The 20,123-nt window shown below is 44.7% G+C and overlaps 1 protein-coding gene across 2 annotated transcripts in view; it reads left to right on the plus strand.

The window, feature by feature from the left end:
- The window catches only part of EPHB1 (EPH receptor B1), a 598,641-nt gene that overhangs the window by 425,485 nt on the left and 153,033 nt on the right, over positions 1-20,123 (plus strand). For both annotated transcript variants that reach the window (XR_012751721.1, XM_075341011.1), the window contains exon 5: positions 7,493-7,828. Coding sequence is in view for 1 of the 2 variants with exons in the window: in XM_075341011.1 (XP_075197126.1) it covers positions 7,493-7,828 (336 nt within the window). In the remaining variant the exon portion in view is untranslated. The remainder of the gene's footprint in view (positions 1-7,492; positions 7,829-20,123) is intronic.

Consider the following 20,123-nt stretch of genomic DNA (forward strand, 5'->3'; position numbering starts at 1 on the left):
CCTTCCACATATATCTTAGTTTCTTTAGTGTATATTTTATTCCGCAAACGTATAACTGGCCAAGTCACAACACAACGGGCAACGGTAATTGCCATATTCAGAGGCACCCATCCTGAAGGCCTTCTACCCATGCTCATGGCTCTACTGTTCTTTGCAAGATCATTATAGTTAACTAGCTGTAGCACCCGGCATTGCCCGGTTTAGTAACTGTCTCTGTTTCTCTCCCAGTCTCTGTCTGTCTCCCTCTCTGTCTCTCTCTATCTCTTTGTCTGTTTCTTTCCCTGTCTGTCTCTTTATTTCTTTCCTTGTCTGTCTCTCTATCTCTTTCCGTGCCTGTCTGTCTCTTTCCCTATCTGTCTGTCTTTCTATCTCTTCCCCTTCTGTCTCTTTCCCTGTCTTTCCCTGTCTTTCCCTGACAGTCTCTTTTACTGTCTGTCTCTTTGTCTGTCTGTGTCTATCTGTGTCTGTCTGCCTCTTTCCCTGTCTGTCTCTTTCCCTGTCTGTCTCTTTCCCTGTCTCTTTGTCTGTCTGTCTCTGTCTGTCTGTTTCCCTGGCTGCATTGTGGCCCCCAACATTCCATTTAATTGCGTGACTGTGCATTCTTCTGAAGTTCTGGCTGCATTGTGGCTCCCAGCTCCATTGACTTTAATGGAGGCAGTTTTTTTGGCAAATAACTCTAAAGCACAGGGTTAAAATTTCCCCTCAAAGCATAGTCTATGACGTTCCCTGAGTCAAATGGAGTGTCTGTGCAAAATTTTGTGATTGTAAATGCGACGGTGCAAATTCCTTTAGCGGACATACACACGCATACATACATACATACATACACTCAGCTTTATATATTAGATAACTGATAGATTTCTGTTTAGTGTAACAGCCTGGACCTGAAATTTTTTTTATAAAAATAAAATTAAAATAAAAGGACCCATCTAGTGCTCACACTCCGTACATATTATCTATAACTCTGTTGGTCTACGTTTGCCAAACAACACAATGAGCAAGGCATATGTGGAAAAAATGTGTCCACATTAGCATTACTTTTTGTGTCATGTTTTCTCACTTAATGATAGAAAAGACTAACAAAAAGAAGAAGAAAGCTGGAAACCTGATGGAGCTGTTAACATCTTCTATCTATTGGCATCCCTTGATCTTCTTTGATTAGCCAGCCTGGCAGGATTTGTGCATGTCACGCCACAATAATGACATCATGCCAGGCCGACTAATCAAAAGAGGAGGCAGGGATGTCGTCCGGTAGGGAACGCTTTGCACGGCTACAGAATATTGACCGGCAAATCACTTCAATCATCTCTAGCGCCTATATATACACTGCACCCAGCTGATAAATAAAATACAACTTTCACCTTAATTCAAGAATTCATCTATTTTGTATGTAGCATGATATTCTCTTTCCAGCCATTGGGGTCATGTATCTATGTATAATATGTGAAGTTTATATTTACCATTGAAATCCATATCTGGCTTAACGATGTGTCATATATTAAGGAACACATACCATAATGTATCCCAATATTTCAAAAAACAAGTGCCGCTACTTCCATCACTCGTCAACTTTTTGACCTTTTTACAACTGAAATTTTAGCAGCATGACATAGACAATCTTCCTCTCTGGCTGGCACACTTCCACATATAACATTTTGGACCCCAGGGATGCCTGTACTACACATACTACAGTAACTGCCCTTTACAAAGTTCACGAGGACAGAGCTTCTTAAAAAGAGAGGAGGGGGAAATCACACTGTGGCACTTAAGTGTAGAAATAACAAGAGTTCACAAAGTCAGAAAGTCTTACTTTATCGAGTGGGTAGTAAATGCCTTAAATAGAATCCCCGAGGATGCGTCTAATGCAAGAAACATAAAATAATATAAAACAGTGTCTGTGCTGTTGAGAACAAAAATACGTCTCGTCCTCATCTTACTCCTCATTGTCTATAATATCAATCATGTGGTCACTCCTGGACGCAGTCTTACTGACTGAGTAAAAACTATTTTCCCAATCGGTTCATCTCTTGGGAAACTTCTTGCCACGGTTTTCTTTAGAGTCAAGGAACATTCTCTTCTTGGAAAAGGTAAGAAAAACTGATAAGGCATATCTCATCCTGAAATCTATTTCTAAGCCGACATGACTTCTATATAGTTTCTAGAAGCTTCTAGAAACTTACAGATAACTTTAATCGTGACCAGGGCCAGATTAAGGTTGGTGGGGGCCCCTGGGCAGAAAATCTGGTGGGAGCCCAATAACATTTTTAGCCGTAACAGTAGAGCACGAACTGTAGCATTTAGATATAAATACTGCACTTCAGTCTCACATTCACCCTCCTCAGCATACTGTGCCCTCCATAATGTGGCCTCACACTGGCCACCATGCTGCCCCTTCTCCATACTGCCTACCTTCTTCACCATCTAGTCACTATACTGTACCTCCGTCTCACATTCCCCCTCCTCAGCATACTGTACCCTCCATACTGTGCCCTCACACTGGCCACCATGCCGCCCCTTCTCTATACTGCCTACCTGCTTCACCATCTAGTCACTATACTGTACCTCCGTCTCACATTCCCCCTCCTCAGCATACTGTACCCTCCATACTGTGCCCTCACACTGGCCACCATGCTGCCCCTTCTCTATACTGCCTGTCTCCTTCACTATCCAGTCACTATACTGTACCTCCGTCTCACATTCCCCCAGCTCAGCATATTGTGCCCTCACACTAGCCACCATGCTGCCCCTTCTCTACACTGCTTATCCCCGCCACTACCCAGTCTCTATACTATGCCCCTTACACTTTTCTTTCCCAATACTGTCCACCTACAATTTTCTCCGACCATACTGCTGCCTCACACTTTCCAATGGTGCCCCCCTGATTGCTGTGCAGGGGCAAATATGCCGCATGCCCCCCAAAAGGTACGCCCCTGTACAGTGTACAGGAGAATACATGACTGGTACACGCAGGGCCGGCTTCAGGTTTTTGTGGGCCCTGGGCGAAAGAGTCTCAGTGGGCCCCATCCACACATAGACATGCACATATGCATACACATACAGGCATACGTACACATATATATTTAAACAGAAATTCACAAAAACACAGACATAGATCTAGACAGTCATATACACTGAAACACATAGATACACATCATACATGCACACAGACACATTTTTATATTTTTAGATATATTTTTAATATTGGGAAGCCAGGAACAGTCTCATTCACCTCCTCGCTTGTCTCCATCCAGCTCCTCCTGGGCATGTGTCTGTGCCACGCTGATTGGTGGCCGTCACTAACAGACATGACCGCACATAGAGCACACTAACACCGATATATATACACACATCACAAGAGAGGCTGGGGACACACACATTACTGGGGGACATACATATTATTGAGGAAAGGGGTATATAGCAATGGGGGGCATACAGTTCTAGAGGGGGGCAGTGGCTCTGAGGTGGGGGGGTGACATGCAGCTATGGGGGTATACAGCTCTGGGGTGGAGGGGACATATAACTCTGGGGGTATAGTATTATGCAGCCCCCATATTCCTTCATATAGTGTTATGAAGCTCCCATAGTCCTCCATATAGTATGATGCAGCCCCCATGTAGCACTATGCAGCCCCCATATGGCACTATGCAGACCCATATAGCAGTAGGCACCCTCATATAGTATACAGCCCCCATATAGCACAGTGCAGAGCCAGATAGCAATAGGCATCCTCACATAGTACACAACCCCTATATAGCACAGAGCAGACCAGATAATATTAAGCACCTTCACATAGTACACAGCCCCTATATAGCACAGAGCAGAGCCAGATAGTATTAGGCATCCTCATGTAGTATACAGCCTCTATATAGCACAGTGCAGACCCAGATAGCATTAGGCATCCTCACATAGTATACAGCCCCTATATAGCACAATGCAGACACATATAGCATTAGGCATCCTCACGTAGTATACAGCCCCTATATACCACAGTGCAGAGAGCTAGATAGCATTAGGCACCCTCATGTAGTATACAGCCACCATATCATTTAATGAACCCCCATGGTCGTCTGGCCACAGTGATTGTACATACTCACTTCTCCTTGTTCCCCCACTGCTCCGGTCTCCTCGGCGCGTCCATTGCTGTCGCTCGCTCTGACATCTCAGCAGGCGCGCAGTGGTGACGTCACCGCACTCCGCTGCTGATCTGTCAGAGTGCCAACAGACACAGTGAAGAGAATCATGAGAGAGAGCGTGCCGCTCCATCTCATCATTGCTCTCAATTGTAATCGTCAACTGTGATGCCGATACAATTGAAAGCACGATCCTCATCGGGGGGAGGCCAGTGACAGCGCAGGCACCGGACCCCCCTTACTAGCGGTACGCCACTCCTGCCACCGCGAGTGGGCCCCCACGGCAGCCCATGGCCCTGGCATTTGACCGGGTTTACTGTGATACAGACACCAGATGTTATACAATATACAGATTATTATATGCCATCTGATGTGTGTACACAGTATATCACACTACTCTGTACACTGGATGTGATATAACCATATACACGGATATACAATGCCCATGCCCTGCACTGATCACACCTGGATCTACAGGACCTCACATATTCTACATGTAATATGGGCAATATAGTATAATCTGTGGTGTCCTGCAGGCTCAGATGTGATCAGTGCAGGATCTGTGTAGTGATGTCTGTGCTGGAGCTCAGTGTGAGTTATTGCAGGGGAGGGATGAGGCTGATGACCCGGCACTGACAGCCCGACCTGATGACCCGGCACTGACAGCCCGACCTGATCTGCAGCAGTTCACAATCCTGCAATAACTCACTCTGATCCCTGGCAGAGTGGCCACTGACACTATGGGATCCAGTCCTGCTGCCTCCTCACTGCAGCCTCCTGCATAGCACCATGATGGAGGACGTCATACTCACCGTGCTCCACTGAGGCCTCTGCTCCTGTCCTCTCACAAGCTCCTCTTCGGCAGGAAGAAGCATCAGGCGCGCGGTTACGTCATCCTTGCAGACACAGTCCACACAGCGTGCAGTGGGCGTGTATGCAGCAGTGACGGCTGGGATTGAAATTCTTTAAGGGTACAGTGTGGTCCTGAACCACTGCAGCGTTAATAAAATGGCGCCCACACAGATGGTGGTGGGGGCCCCCCTCAGAAGCTCTTGTGGTGGGGGCCCCGGGGCTGGAGCCCCACCTGCCCCGCCTATAATCCGGCCCTGATCGTGACCCTTTACCCATTACATGCTGCAGCCAATAGTAGCCATCATTACTTAAAGTGAACCTGTCAGGTGTAATATGCACCCAGAAACACGAGCAGTTCTGGGTGCATATTGCTAATCCCTGCCTAACTGTCCCTGTATACACTAGCATAGATAAAGAGATCTATAGAAAAAGTATTTCTAAAGATCCTTTATGATAAGCTAATGAGTGCAGGGATTAGTCGCAGGGGCGTTATATCTCCCAACTAGTATGCCCTCTTAGCATGTTAGTATGCCCACAGGGGCGTGTTAACATGCTATTCAATGCCCAGCATGATCACAGTAACGTGTGCACCTGTGTCTGCTGTCACCCCCTCAGACGCCAGGTGTAGTGTCAGTGTGCATGATCAGAAGTTCTGGCACTTCTGGTCATGCGCACTAGACCTCTCTGAAGCTGGGACACGTACATGCAGCTTCATAGTGCGCATGTCCAGAAGTGACAAGACTTCTGATCATGCGCACTGGGCCTAAACCCGGCGTCTGAGGCAGTGACAACTGATACAGCTACACACGTCACCGCTGATGATGCTAGGAAATGGGTATTGAATAGCATGTTAGCACACCCACTAACATGCTAAGAGGGCAGACTAGTTGGGGGATAGAAACAAGAGAACGGGAGTACTATATAGTGCAAATTATCACAAATGTTTATTAGACAATAATGAAGCCCTAGCCACACAGGTATCTATCTTTGGCGAAACGTACATTGGATGGCTTGGGGGCATTTTCATGGGGGGATTCCCTGAGTTGGGATACTTCTATTTACCGCACTTAGCACTTTATGCTATTCATGTGACTTAGTATACACCCTTTGGACAGTGTGGCTCTTATGTTTACCTACCACTGTGTTTTTGATACTTTAGGATGTGCAATTTGCTTGGGCCGTATGCTGTCCTCCCTAGATTAGGGTACAGTATTTATACAAATTTTGTTATTGTATATAATGGATATATTGTCTTGTACTAATATTCTATTTTTGTACATGGGTGTTTATATATTCTGACATCATCGTTGCTCCCATACCCAGGGTTTGATCTCCCCTTCCATGCTGTTTTTATAGGCAATTTTTTAAACATGGCCATTTTTTCTTGGTGTGTGTTTTTTGAATTTTGTATTGTCTAATAAACATTTGTGATAATTTGCACTATATAGTACTTCCGTTCTCTTGTTTCTATTCATGTAATGGAGTAAGTGCTGGCCACGGATTGTCCCCATCTAGGGGCATCTGTAGACCTACATAATTATACATGGTTATGAGGAATATTATTTTCATAGTTGGGTGATATAATGCCCTTGCAACTAAAGATTCTGCTGTCACCTCATTAGTGCACGGCTCCATCTAACAAACAACTGTAATATATTGTATGGTACTGTCCTACAAAAATGATCTCAGGATCATACTGTAGGTCAGGGGCTCCCAACCTGTAGCTTGAAAGCCACATGTGGCTCCCAGGCCCATGACATTTGGCTCGTGACTGTCTCCCAGCTTGGTGCATAAGCATCTGCTCTAGTAAACAGTTATGAAGAGCAGGTCTCCAGATGGTGACTTTTGTGAGCAGCTCCACATTGAAGACACTGCAGATCTTGGAATCTTCTGGATCTTGGTATACTACCTCAGTGTGATTTCTGTGAAGAAGCTGTGGCTGTCATTATACCGGTAAAGTGGGCTCTGGGTGTCCCTACTATGAGAGGTGGGAGCTGGATGTGGCTTGTGACCCTCTCTCAGAGCTGAATTTGGCTCTCAAGCCCATAAATGTTGTGGACCACTGCTGTAGGTTAACATTTCCTATAGGGTCAAAAAGTTCAATGAAATTAGCTGAAAAAAACCACAATTGTATCTCAAAAGACAAGTCTTTATGAGGTCAACAAGATTGTTACTTATTTTGAATTTGAGGACTTTTTTTGCTTTCTTTTTACTCATTTTTACTTATCCCAGTGACTTTCTGTGGTTGCACCATTACATTAGTGAATAGGCAAACACTCCATAGAGCATCCATAAGGCCATTTTGATTGCTTGAGTTCTGTTAAACCCATTATTCATTATGTGGAGGGTAAAACACCAATATTTTTTTTATTTTTGGGTAGGAACAGATTTGTTATAAATTCGCTACTATTCCAACCATAGAAACATTTTACTGTATCCTATTATAATATTTCAGTTTCCACATATAAATACCTTCCTTCTGACCTTTTAACTTATGATTTTGTTTTCAGGTGTTCCTTCTGGACCCCGGAATGTCATCTCAATAGTTAATGAGACATCTATCACCTTGGAGTGGCATCCACCGCGTGAAACTGGTGGCAGGGATGATGTCACATACAATATCATCTGTAAGAAGTGCCGCTCTGACCGGCGGAGCTGCTCAAGATGTGATGACAATGTCGATTTTGTTCCACGGCAAATGGGGTTGACGGACACTCGTGTCTTCATTAGTAATTTATGGGCTCATACCCCTTACACCTTCGAGATCCAGTCTGTGAATGGAGTCACCAATAAAAGTCCATTTCCTCCCCAGCATGTCTCTGTCAATATCACCACTAACCAAGCTGGTAAGTTATTGTTTGTATGATTAATGATATTATTATTATTTATTATTATAGCACCATTTATTCCATGGCGCTTACAAGTGACAGAGGGTATACGTACAACAATCATTAACAGTACAAAACAGACTGGTATAGGAGGAGAGAGGACCCTGCCCGCGAGGGCTCACAGTCTACAGGGAATGGGTGGTGGTACAATAGGTGAGGACAGAGCTGGTTGCGCAGTGGTCTCTTGATATCTTGATACAGTTATTTCATGAAAATTCATCAAGTTAATTTTACTTAAAATTTGAGCAGCGTTCCGCAGCCAGGGGTGCACGGCCACTCAATGGATCACTCTTTTAGCTACAAGGCAAATTCTGGACTGACGTTCACTCTCAGATGTGAAAGAGTCAATGCCCCGATTGCAGTGCTCATGGAACGAAACTGATGAGTCGACAAGTTGAACATCAGCCTTGAATTTACTGTGACGCTGAGAGATGATGTGGAACTGATGCAGTCCTAGGCTCCAGAAGCTCCACTTCAGTTTGGGTTTGACTGTAAAATACTTCCTGTGTTTCATAGTTTCATGGATTTTAAGGTTGAAGGGAAATACAAGTCCATTGAGTTCAAACATCCTATCTTGTTAATCCAAATGAAGGCAAACACCCATGAGACAGATGCTAGTTGCCCCAAGCGGCAATCAGACTGATTCCCTGGATCAACGTCCCATCATAGACTTTCATACCTAGGTAACCTCTAATATTATATTTCTCAAGAAAGGCATCCAGGCCCTACTTGTACTATTGTAGTGAATCAACTATTACAACATCATATCATGATTGCTCTTACAGTAAAGAATCTGCATCTATGATTAGGATTAAAGCTTCTTTCCTCCAGACATAGAGGATGCCCCTTGTCCCCATTGCAGACCTAGGTTTTCAATAGCTCATTATACAGACCTCTGTACTGTCCCCTCATATATTTGTACATTGTAATATGATCACTTATTTTTCAAAACTGAATAACTAAGTTTAATAATCTGTCTTGGTATTGTAACAAGTAAAATATATCTTTGTACCGTGTTAGCCAGTAGAGATAAAAAAATTGTTTAAAAGAACAGAGAGTCCTCAGTGGTTGATACCTTTTAATGGCTAACTGAAAAGATGGTAAGCTTGCAATTATTACCATCTTTTCAGTTAGCCATTAAAAGGTATCAACCACTGAGGACTCTCTGTTCTTTTAAACAATTTTGGTATTGTAATTCACACATTCCCTTAAAGTGAACCTGTCATCAGGTTTTTCCCTTATGAGCTGCGGCCACCTTTAGTGAGCTCTTATATACAGGCTTCTAGAATACTGTATATAAGAGCCAAGGCTGCTCTGTAGAATGTAAAAAAACACCTTTATAATACTCACCTGGAGCGATTCAGTCCGATGGGTGTCGCTGCTCTAGGTCCAGCGCCTCCTCTCTTTTTGCGATCGCCATCCTTCTGCCAAGCCGCGTGTGCATGACGCATCTTTCACAGAGAGGCCTCCATTGCGCTCCTGCGCATGCGCACTTTGATCAGCCCTGCTGATCTTCTGTTGATGACCTATCCTGTAGATTGGTAATCAATTACCTGTACCAGGCCAACCCCTCTAATGCCAATGTAATACTAGTTAAATTGTTTACTATGTTAGGAAAGGTGCAAAGAACATAGCAATCATCTAAAAATTCAGATTATGTTTGGAAAGTTTGGTATATTATCAGGATCACGTGCAACATTTGTTACAATAGTAAAATCGAAATTGCATAATAACTACAGCTTTATCACAATCCCTACATGATTACATGCAGCCCTAGCTTAGGCTAGTGAATTCATCATGGCAGGGTTGTGCATGTCAGATTACAGTATAGCTCCTGCATTCATTCCTTTGGAATATGTTGTGTTAAAAAAATATATTTTGAATTTTAGAGTTATAAGGTAGTCCTAATGTCGCGGGCGGCGGGGCGCTGCGCTCTCCACGCTCGGGTCCGGCGCTGCTGCTGCTCGGTGGCTCGAGCGGTGGGCCGGATCCGGGGACTCGAGCGGTGCTCCTCGCCTGTGAGTAAAAGGGGGGTAGTTCGGTTTGAGGATTTGGTCCGTGACGCCACCCATGGGTTGTGGTGAGGTTGGGCACCACCGCTGCTATTGACGGGGATCCCGGGAGTGATGGTAGGGAGCAGCTGGGATGTTTCTCTCCCCTCCGTGGGTAGGGGGTTGGTGGTCCCGGGGCCCGGTGAGGTGTCGGGGAGGCAGGGTTGGCAAAGTGCAGGGTCGCGTGGACTGCGCAGCGCGGTGCCGGATGGCACGGTAGTACTCACTCAGCCACAAATGGATGCAAAGTCTCTGGTAAACCAAACGGCTGGATGGACGGGTCCCGCAGCCGGCTGCTGTGGTTTCTCCCGGACGGTTGGTGGTGGCTGCCTTTCCCTGCACCTTTGTGTATGTTCGGTCCCGATGGCTTCCCACCGGTAACCCGCTCCCCAGTGTGTATATATGCCGAAGGAGCCCTTTTGCCCGCAGGCTCTGGCCCTTGGAACTCTAGCTGTGGCGGTAGCTGTATTTCCTTTTGCTGGTTGGACGGTTGCCTTCAATCGGGTCTTGGCTGTTAGGAAACCCCTGGGGTTCCGGTCACTGACGGATTTGACCTATTTAACGGCGACTCCAAACCTGGTCGGGGTCCGCAGGCCCTGCCGGTTTGTGCTGGCTTCACTTCGCTCCCCGGTTTGGTACCGGCGGGCCACCGCCCGTCCCCGGTCCTACGGTTCCGCGTTGATCTGCCTCTCCTGCAGCCGGCCACCACCATCTGCCAACCTTGCTCTCGGTGCCCGGGCCACGTACCCGGACACAGTCAGTTTGCTCCTCTACTACCACTTCACTCCTTACTCCTTCACTTCCCTAACTGATCTGCTTTCCTTTTCCCGCCTCCAGGACTGTGAACTCCTCAGTGGGTGGAGCCAACTGCCTGGCTCCACCCCACCTGGTGTGGACATTAGCCCCTGGATGGAGGCAACAAGGATTTTGTGTTTGGCTGATGTGCCTATCTCGGGGTGGGGGTGCATGTTGTAGTACCTGTGACGACCTGGCTAGTCCAGGGCGCCACACTAAATTTATAGAAAAGGTGGAAATATCCATTAATTAAATAATTAGGTTTGTGTTTCAGAATTAAAGGAGTCAGCCAGGACTTCTGATATTGATGACCTATCTAAAGATTAGGTCATCAATGTTAGGTTGGATGTGGTCCGACACCTGACATCGCCACTGATCTGCTGCTGGTTTCTGTGGAGACCAGAAGTAAATAGCTGACAGAGCCAGAATATCACAGCTCCATGCACTGGGTAGTGGTCATTCTTAAGTACTGCAGGTCAGCTCTCATTCAAGTGAAGTGACGTTGGGAGTTGGACCCCACCAATCTGTTATTTTTGGTCCGCAAGATCAAATTCTTGGACAACTCCTTTTACACTGTGATTATGATGCATGGTATATGGTAATGTGGCACCCCTGAGGCTTCCGTCGCCACAGAGACATTGCACCCCAGTCAGAGGTGTGATGTCCCATCCTGGGTAAGAAAAGGGGTACATGCCAGTTCACAGGTAAAACTGCACTACACCCATTGCTAGGCACACACTGGGACCAGGGACAGTGGCAGAAACTCTCCCATGCTGCATGCTGGGAGGAGACGTAAGACCCATCCCTGCTCCCATAGGGTGGTAGCTTAGCAACCGGGGGGTGGGAAGAGCCAGCCGAGTGTAGAGCAGAGAGGAAGGTCAGAGTTTCAGTTTTACCTCAGAGAGTGAGAGAGTGAGGAGCCAGCATGTAGCTGTGAAAGAGAAAGGAGCTCTTTGAGTTCAGAGTGTCCGCAACAGAGAAAGAAAGCAACAGAGAAGGAGAGAAACAGAGAGTAGAAGAAGAGCTCTAGTCAGGCAGGAGCTAAAGAAAGAAGAAAGTGACGCTTCCTGGTAAAGACCCTGGGACTCGGAGGGTCCAGGTGACACCAAGCAGGGAACGAAGGGATTCCAGGGCCACAGATAGTTTCAGAGCTGGTGGCCAGTGAAGTCAGCTGAGAAAGGACACAATTAGAGGGGTGCACTGGCATCAACCCCCAGATCTACCCGGGATCGGCGGAGGTCCCTGACGGTGGTCCCAGCAGTCCAAAGGCTCCTGCAGGCCTTGACAATAACTGTGAGTAAAGACCTTGAAACTGCACCCCTAGTGTTGCCTCATTTATTTCTCTGCATAGACACTAATAAGCACCAACAGTGTCCCCGGGGCACCGCTCCACCTGTGGGGAGCAGTACCACCATTGCTGCCATATCATCACCCCGGGGGCCTTACACAGCAGCGGCGGCTTAATAGCCGCATACCACAGGTGGCGTCACGAACACAAACTTTAATCACCCCCAAGTTATCAGCCATTTTAACTGACACCCACCAGGGCCACGGAGTCGGGCCCCGCCACCACTGACTACCCCCGGACTAGTCCGGCCCGACACCGGGTGTCCCATAGCCCTGGGGTGGGCGAGTCAGTAAAATATGTGTCCTTAAAGCTAGCAGAACAATATCCCACCATACTACATCTAATTGGCAGTACCGTCACACAACGCATTCCCATAGGACTAGGTTTAATGCTATATCGTCTATAATCTGTAATGGTATAACTGCATTAAAATACCATCAGGTGAGACAATAATTGACAATTTGATATTGTATGATATGAATATGTGACTTGTTCCTGGATATTTGCCAGAAATAGCAGCAGACGGATTGAGATAGAAGCTTTTAGCATTGCAGCAGACGTCTCCACCATTCTCCTTCACCTTCGGCCTATCTATTTCTTATCTCCCAAGTCATATTCTTCAATCTAACATCCATCCATATTATCTAGGACTTTGTCATCTCTTCATATTTTTATTTGTGTCACATACATAACAAGTTTCAATATCCATTAATGCAAACACATCTATCAAACCCGTTCAGAGGATCTCATCATAGCCATTTATCTTTTATGTATCGGGCAGCTGCTGAACATTCACACACAGACCAAGCTTCTTACAAGAAGCGCTCTTTTTAATTAACCCTGTGAAAATCCTCGGGCTGCTCATTCACATACACTTCAGGCGTCTTTGAAACAAACGGCTGAAAATACTTTTCCATGGAAGGTTTGTCTCTACAGAGTTGGCGCATCGAACATGACTATTGTGAACGACCATATAATCCAGGCAGGAGGACTTCTTTCCCAATTGAAGTAAAGGCAAATGCCAGATGACTTTCCTCAGACTCTTGTGGTCATAAATATTTTACATTGACCTTTTAGTATTTGCGATTGTCTTCTGCAACTTATGTACGTTACCCCATGGTGATTAGATGGCGTCACAGACATTATATGGCTCAGTGGATTTGTAAGAAACACAACCATGAAATGATTGTTCCTGTTCGTATCGAACTGTGGCTGATGTCGTCAACTAGATCATGAGAGCACTGTAGTCTTATGTTGGCGTTTCTTAACTTATTTACAGTGTTTGTCGTATGAGCAAACCTTAAGCCCCCGTCACACACAGAGAGAAATCTTTGGCAGATCTGTGGTTGCAGTGAAATTGTGGACAATCAGTGCCAGGTTTGTGTCTGTGTACAAATGGAACAATATGTCCATGATTTCACTGCAACCACAAATCTGCCAAAGATTTATCTCTGTGTGTGACGGGGCCTTTAGTATTCTTGTAATCAGTTTCATTTCCATTTTTTCACTATATCTCTATTTCAAGTTCACGAAGAGGCGTAGAAGCTTTTCATAGAAGTACCAAGCGCACGGCGAAAGGGAACAGAAAACCTGTGTCTAGGGAGAGGGAAAATGGTGACCCTTGACCGATCCTACTACTGGTCCCTGGGGTCCCTCACCACCTTAGATAGGTTTCACATCTATACGCTGAGCCAGATACCTGACCCTAGGTATCCCTAGTGCTTGACCCTAAATAGGGAATGGATGAGATGAGATCTTCGTCAACCCCACTAAACGCTAAAGGAAGGACACAAGGGGGACACATAGGGGAAAAAGCATGAACTATTTATCCACAGATACAGCAACTGTGGAGGGAGAGAGCACAATAGGGTCTTACCAGATAAAGACCAATTGGTGACAAACAGATCACACTCACCTACTAAGGTTGTGAAAGTCACAACTCCTAGTGTAGCGAGAAAATGGCGACAGCAGCAGCAGCCCCGTAGTAGCCACGTATAGTCAAGAGAGAGATGGGTCATATGCTGCGCTATTACTAGATGACAGATGTTGATTATTCCATTTTATTATTATTATAGAGGTCAGGTCAATGCGTTTTGTCCTGATGAAGGGGATAGTTGGTCACTGAAATGCATTGACCTGACCTGTATAATACTGATATAATAAAATGGAATAATCAACATCTATCTGTCATTTGGTGATAGCACAGCTAATGACCCATCTCTCTCTTGACTACACTTATCCACAGTTGAATCAGGTAGGAGTTCAGCAGAGCTTCAGTAACAATGCCATAGAGGAGAACAAACCACCTGCTTGCACCCAGGGCTTGAATTAACTGAAAATATCACCAGCACAGTCCATAGCAAGAAAGGGGTATTTAAACACCAAGGGAATACTGATAATCAACAACTGGGTGGAAGTCGAGCTCCTTCTGGGTCCATTAGGGAGATAGATGAATCCAGCAGGAAAGCTACCTATGCTAATGAATACTGACAGCAGAACAATGGAAAGTCAGGGAGCATTCTGCACAGCCAATCACAGTGACCTTCTATGACTTGAAAACACATGACTATCTGTGACACACCAGTGACAGTAACCTATCAATAGGAGTAAACAGCGTCTGAAGGCAACAAGAGTCCCACAAAAATCATTTATACAAGGGATCCCCTCCACTCTAGATTACAGTTTGCTGAGTTATTCGACCTTGGTGGCAACAGATGGCTATCTAATGTATTTTGGGGCCAACCAACTCTCCTCACCAAATGAGTCTTTTGTTCTTTAGGTGGATAAATTAGTATCGATGGAGACAAACTTCATTTTAGAGAACACATGTTAGAACCAAACGTTCATGTGTATGGAAGAGTTAAAAGATACCTGTGGGCCTAGCATTTATATAGGTGTATGATTGATTGCTCTCAGTGAGAGAAACAAAACTAAAATGTTGTAGTTGTGATACCTTTTAATGGCTAACTAGGTGTATGGACGCTTCTAATTTTCAGTTTTTAGTACTTTGATCATTTGTTTATTACAAGCAAACATAATTGGGTGTGCACACAGGAGGCCTACAGTCCCCTATACAACTCAACAGTGGAGATGAAATGTATCCAGAATAACCTGTTCTATACTGTTCTATAAGTAGAGGTTGTCTCAGGTATTTGTGGATACTAGAACATAGCAGGAACCCATTTTTATAGGGGGCTGTTGACTTCCTAGCCCCTTTTTTATATGCTTACTTTTGCATGTTTATCTAAGAAAAGGATTTGGGGATTTGGCCATTGCTTAGGAGCTGTGTATTGAAGGACTGCAGGACACTCGATGAAAACAAGGACAGCATTTCAGTAGGTGGTAATGTCATGAGTTGAGTTGTTGCCTTCCAAGCTCTTAATAAAGCATCACGTCATACACCTCCTTACAATCCAAGAAAACGTTCACTGTCGGCTAAAGAATTCCTATCTTAGCGTTCATGAGCGGATTCCACTCGAGTACCAATTATTCTTATAGTGAATACCATAAATTGATTTTACAATATTTGATACATAATTTGACCGATACCTCTTCCTCATAAAATCACAATGCTGTTGTAAGGAATCGAGGCATACTGAGGCACAGAAGGGGCTCGTCTACCTCTATGACAGCTCTATTATGGCTGCAAATTGAGGTAGACACAATGATCATCCTAGAAAGTAGTAATACTAAAAAAGGGCTGTAGAAAGTAAAAATGCTCCATAAAGTTAAGTATAGCCTGCTGGTGAGAGTATACAAAGGCAATCTGTAACCGCATACATTATCTTGACATGCTGGGCCCGGTAGTTGTACCTTCTCTGTTTAAGCTAAACATGGCACGTACATGAAGAATTATGCAACGCAATGTAATTTTGAGAAGAATACTCGACGGTGATCCTGTTGCTGTAGCTTTCTAGATTCCTTCTGCATTACCCATGCTAACCACGCAACAGTGCCATAGCTATGAAGCCTGCAATTAACAAAACAGCAATCAAGTTAAGTGCTTAATTTCAGGAAATTAACATCCTTCTCCAAAAGGATGGGAATAGAAAACAAAAAAGGCGGATTAGAGGAGATCTGGGTAAACATAAGAAGCGTCGGCTTTCTGCCTCCTGCGTGCACTTGAAAGAGAGACCTCGTACCGGGGAAGTAAACAGAGCTGACCTCAGAAATGAAGCATTATGCAAAGCAGAGAGGAACCGAGAAGGGGGAGACCCGAGCGCCTCTGATTAGAAATTTAGGAATTATGGAGGCCTTCATAAGATGCAGTGTCTTACTGAAGGCCGGGCTTCTGGAATAATAGGTTTATCTGGAAAGATCACATCGCATTGTCTTAGCGCAAAGCTTAGTGTGGATTAATTACAGAAGCAATTACAAGATGAACTTTACTACATAATACAAATTGGCATTACGGCTGTCATCCTTTAGCATAATTTACACTTATGTTTCCACTGTACGCTGCACTTGATCGGCACCTACTGTTTTCTTTAACCTGAGTCATATGATAATGATACAAACATAGCTGATTATGTATTAAAAAAAAAGTCTAAAAAGTGTTGTTAAGCCTTTTTGAAATACTGAATTGGTGAAATCAAGAGTTAAGGAGAACGAACCACCAGGATTTTCCTATATAAACTAAAGCCAGTGCTATACTGGCACTATCAGGCATATTCTATACATACCTTTAGTTGTGAGATCGGATATATACTTTCTGAAATACAGGCAAGTAAAGTACGTGAAATGCATGTTACTAGATTGATAGCAGCTACAGAATATCTAATAGATGGGTTAGGTTTTGCTAGTTATTCCCGCCCCTGGCTGCCTGCCTGTCCTTCCTCCCTGTCTCTGTTTTTACAGGGGGTGGATGGAGGGAGGTAGGAGAGTGGGGAGGAAGGACAGGCAGGCAGACAGGGGTGGGAATAACTAGGAAAACCTAACCCACCTATTAGATATTCTGTTGCACCTCTCATTAAATAACAGAGCATTTCACAAACTTTACTTGCCTGTATTTCAGAAACTATACATCCGATCTCACAACTAAAGGGATGTATAGAATCAGCATGATATTGCCAGTATAGCACTGGCTTTAGCTTATATAGACAATCCTGATGGTGGCCTTCTTTAATTAATGAAAGTGAGGACACACCAAACTTTGATCTATCAGCAGAACAAAGATTGTCTCCCCCTCTCTCCTGAGGTCCCAGCATGTCTGTGCAGCACATGAGCAACCCATTGATTTCAATTGAAACTGTGTAATGCTTCACTTTCCCTGCGGGGGTGCTGCAGGGAAATCAAGCACTTCCTAATAGGTTCCCCAGAGGTTACAGATGTCCCTGGATACGCTCTCGGCAGATTATCCTGTGTTCAGCATGATGTTATAGGGTCCGTAAACAAAAAGGGAATGTCCAAGGCTGAGAGCTGCTTTAAATACTAACCTTCAACTCCCTCAAAATGTTAGATCTGGGTCTTGAAGTGCTAGAGGTGATCCTGAAGCTGAGCAACAGTCCAAACCTGTGGGAGGTACTGCCTCGAAAACAGCACAGTATAACAAAAGAAGTAATAACACATGTACTTGATTAACCATTGAATTGAGACTTTTCATTCAATCCCATTGTACAGATGTATAAAATCCAGCCCCTCACTGTGCTATCTGCCTTTACTAAGATTTGTAAAAGAATGGCTCGTTTCTAAAGAGATCACTGATACCAGCGTGGCCCTATATAGGACATCACCGGTTTAACAAGTTCATGAAATTTCTGTCCTCGTAAATATTCCGCCATCACCTATGAGTGTTGTTATTAAAAAATGGGAACATTTAAGAAAAAAACAACTCGGCCATGAAGTAGAGCCCAGGTTAAAGTACAGAGCGGGGTCTCGTGTTTCCGAATGCTGAGGAGCAGAGTGCATCAAAGTCGCCAAAATTCTGCTTACTCCATGACTGCAGAGTCCAAACCATTAGTATTAACTTCAGCACAAAAATGGTGTACCAGAAGCTTCATGGGTTTACACGGTTGAGCAGCTGCATGAAAGCCTTCCATTACCAAGCACAATGTCAAGTGTCAGATATAGTGATGTAAAGCCACCACCACTGGACTCTGGAGCAGTGGAAATGCTATGTGGAGTGATGCATCACACTTCCGTGTATGGTATCTGATCGATCAGTCTGTATTTGGTGATTGCTAGGAGAACGTTACCTGTATTGTTCCTACTGTAAAGTATGAAGGAGGAGGGATATTGCTATGGGGGTGCTTTAATTTTTTGGTGTAGATCCCTTTGTTTCGGGTAAGAGAAAACTTAATGCCTAAACATTTTGGACTTTTTTGCTTCCAGTTTTGTTGATCAGTTTGGGGAACGGCCTTTTATTCTTCAGCTTGATAGAGATGGGCAAACCCGCAGATATTCGAGTTCGGCAGGTTCGGCTGGACTTTTTTTAAAAAAATAAATTGGGTTCGGCACTGGACTTAAAGCCGAACATCTCCGCAGATGCAGAACCCCATATAAGTCTATGGGGACCCTAAAATTGTGCTGTAAAATGGTGATAGAAAATCCCAGGGTAATTAGAGCAGGACTGTTAGGCTACTTTCACACTGCGTTTTTAATTACGTTCAGTGGTCTCGTCGGGGCATAGCCGACTATGTTCAGGTGTCCGCCTGCAGAAAACGTATATGTACAAAAATGGTGCAAGACAGAGTACACGCTAACGGAGTCTGCTCCATTATATTCAATGGACCTGTCGGCGCATGTGTCCGAAACACGCTTTGTGCTGTGGGGGATGGGTGGTTCGGACAGATGCCCCAACGGGACCACTGAACGTATGTAAAAACGCAGTGTGAAAGGGGCCTTATATTTACCTACCTTCCCCGCGACTTTAGTACTACTTCCTGGTCCCTCTTATTTTGATACAGTCCACATAACCACACGGCTGGGGGCTGCAGCCTGTAGCTGTATGTTTTATCTACACTGGGGGGACTCTATGCCAATTTATTTATTTTTACACCACTATAGGGATGCAGACAGCTTCCAATTCCAACCAATCACAGATGTTGTCACACAGGGTTTGGGCACGGTCTCACTACAACCAATCACAGATGGTGGGACTGACGGTGGGCAGGGGAAGCAGTGAATATGTATGAGGGTTAATAAGCAGACCTGGAAGTAATGTTACACCCTAAGGGAAGGTCGATAAGTATAACGCTCTTGTTTTATTCATTATTTACTTTCTTTTTCCTTAAAATCCGGGTGGCTGAACCCGAACAGTTAAACAAATTTCCCTGAGAAGTCCTTGTTCGGAGTCCGTGTATGGACACTACAGTTCCTGTCCACCCATCACTACAGCTTGACTATACGTCAGTGCACAAAGCAAGCTCCACAAAGGCACGGTAAATTTGGTGTGGAAGAATTTGCCCAGCCGCAATGAGCCCTGACCTCAACTCCATTGAACACCTCTGAGATAAACTAGAATGGAGATTACGAGTCAAGTCATCTTCAACTTCAGTGTCTGACCTCACAAACGCACTTGTGGAGGAATGGACAACTATTACCACATACATCTGGAAAATCTTGTACAATGTCTTCCCAGAAGAGGGAAAGCTGTTATAGCTGAAAAGGGACCAACGTCATATTATTACCTATGGATATGGAATCGGATGTCATAAAAGCTCCCGTAGGTGTAATATGGAGGTGTCCCAATACTTTTGTCCATTACGGTATCTTACTTGTGTTTGAAGTAGTACAATTTAGCAGTCAGCTCTGCTACATATGCATTAAACTCTATTACTATGTCACTCATCGTTCAGATGTCCTATCCATCATTTGTCACTGCCTTGTATATATATTGCCTCAGTATATGGGAATGTACATCACGTCTATATTAAATAAAGACCACCTTTAGTAATAGGAGCATTGGGGAATAGTCATCATTCCTCTTACTGCTCTTATAATTGAGTGAAGATTTTCTATAAACTACTGGATTGTGTCCCAGACAAGTGATAGTTTCTGCCAAGCCCTGACAGCGAGTTTATAACAACAGCATGCTCGCTCGGTGCGGTATCCGCCCTGT

This window comes from Anomaloglossus baeobatrachus, chromosome 3 (assembly GCF_048569485.1).
Source record: "Anomaloglossus baeobatrachus isolate aAnoBae1 chromosome 3, aAnoBae1.hap1, whole genome shotgun sequence".
Classification (NCBI taxonomy): domain Eukaryota; kingdom Metazoa; phylum Chordata; class Amphibia; order Anura; family Aromobatidae; genus Anomaloglossus; species Anomaloglossus baeobatrachus.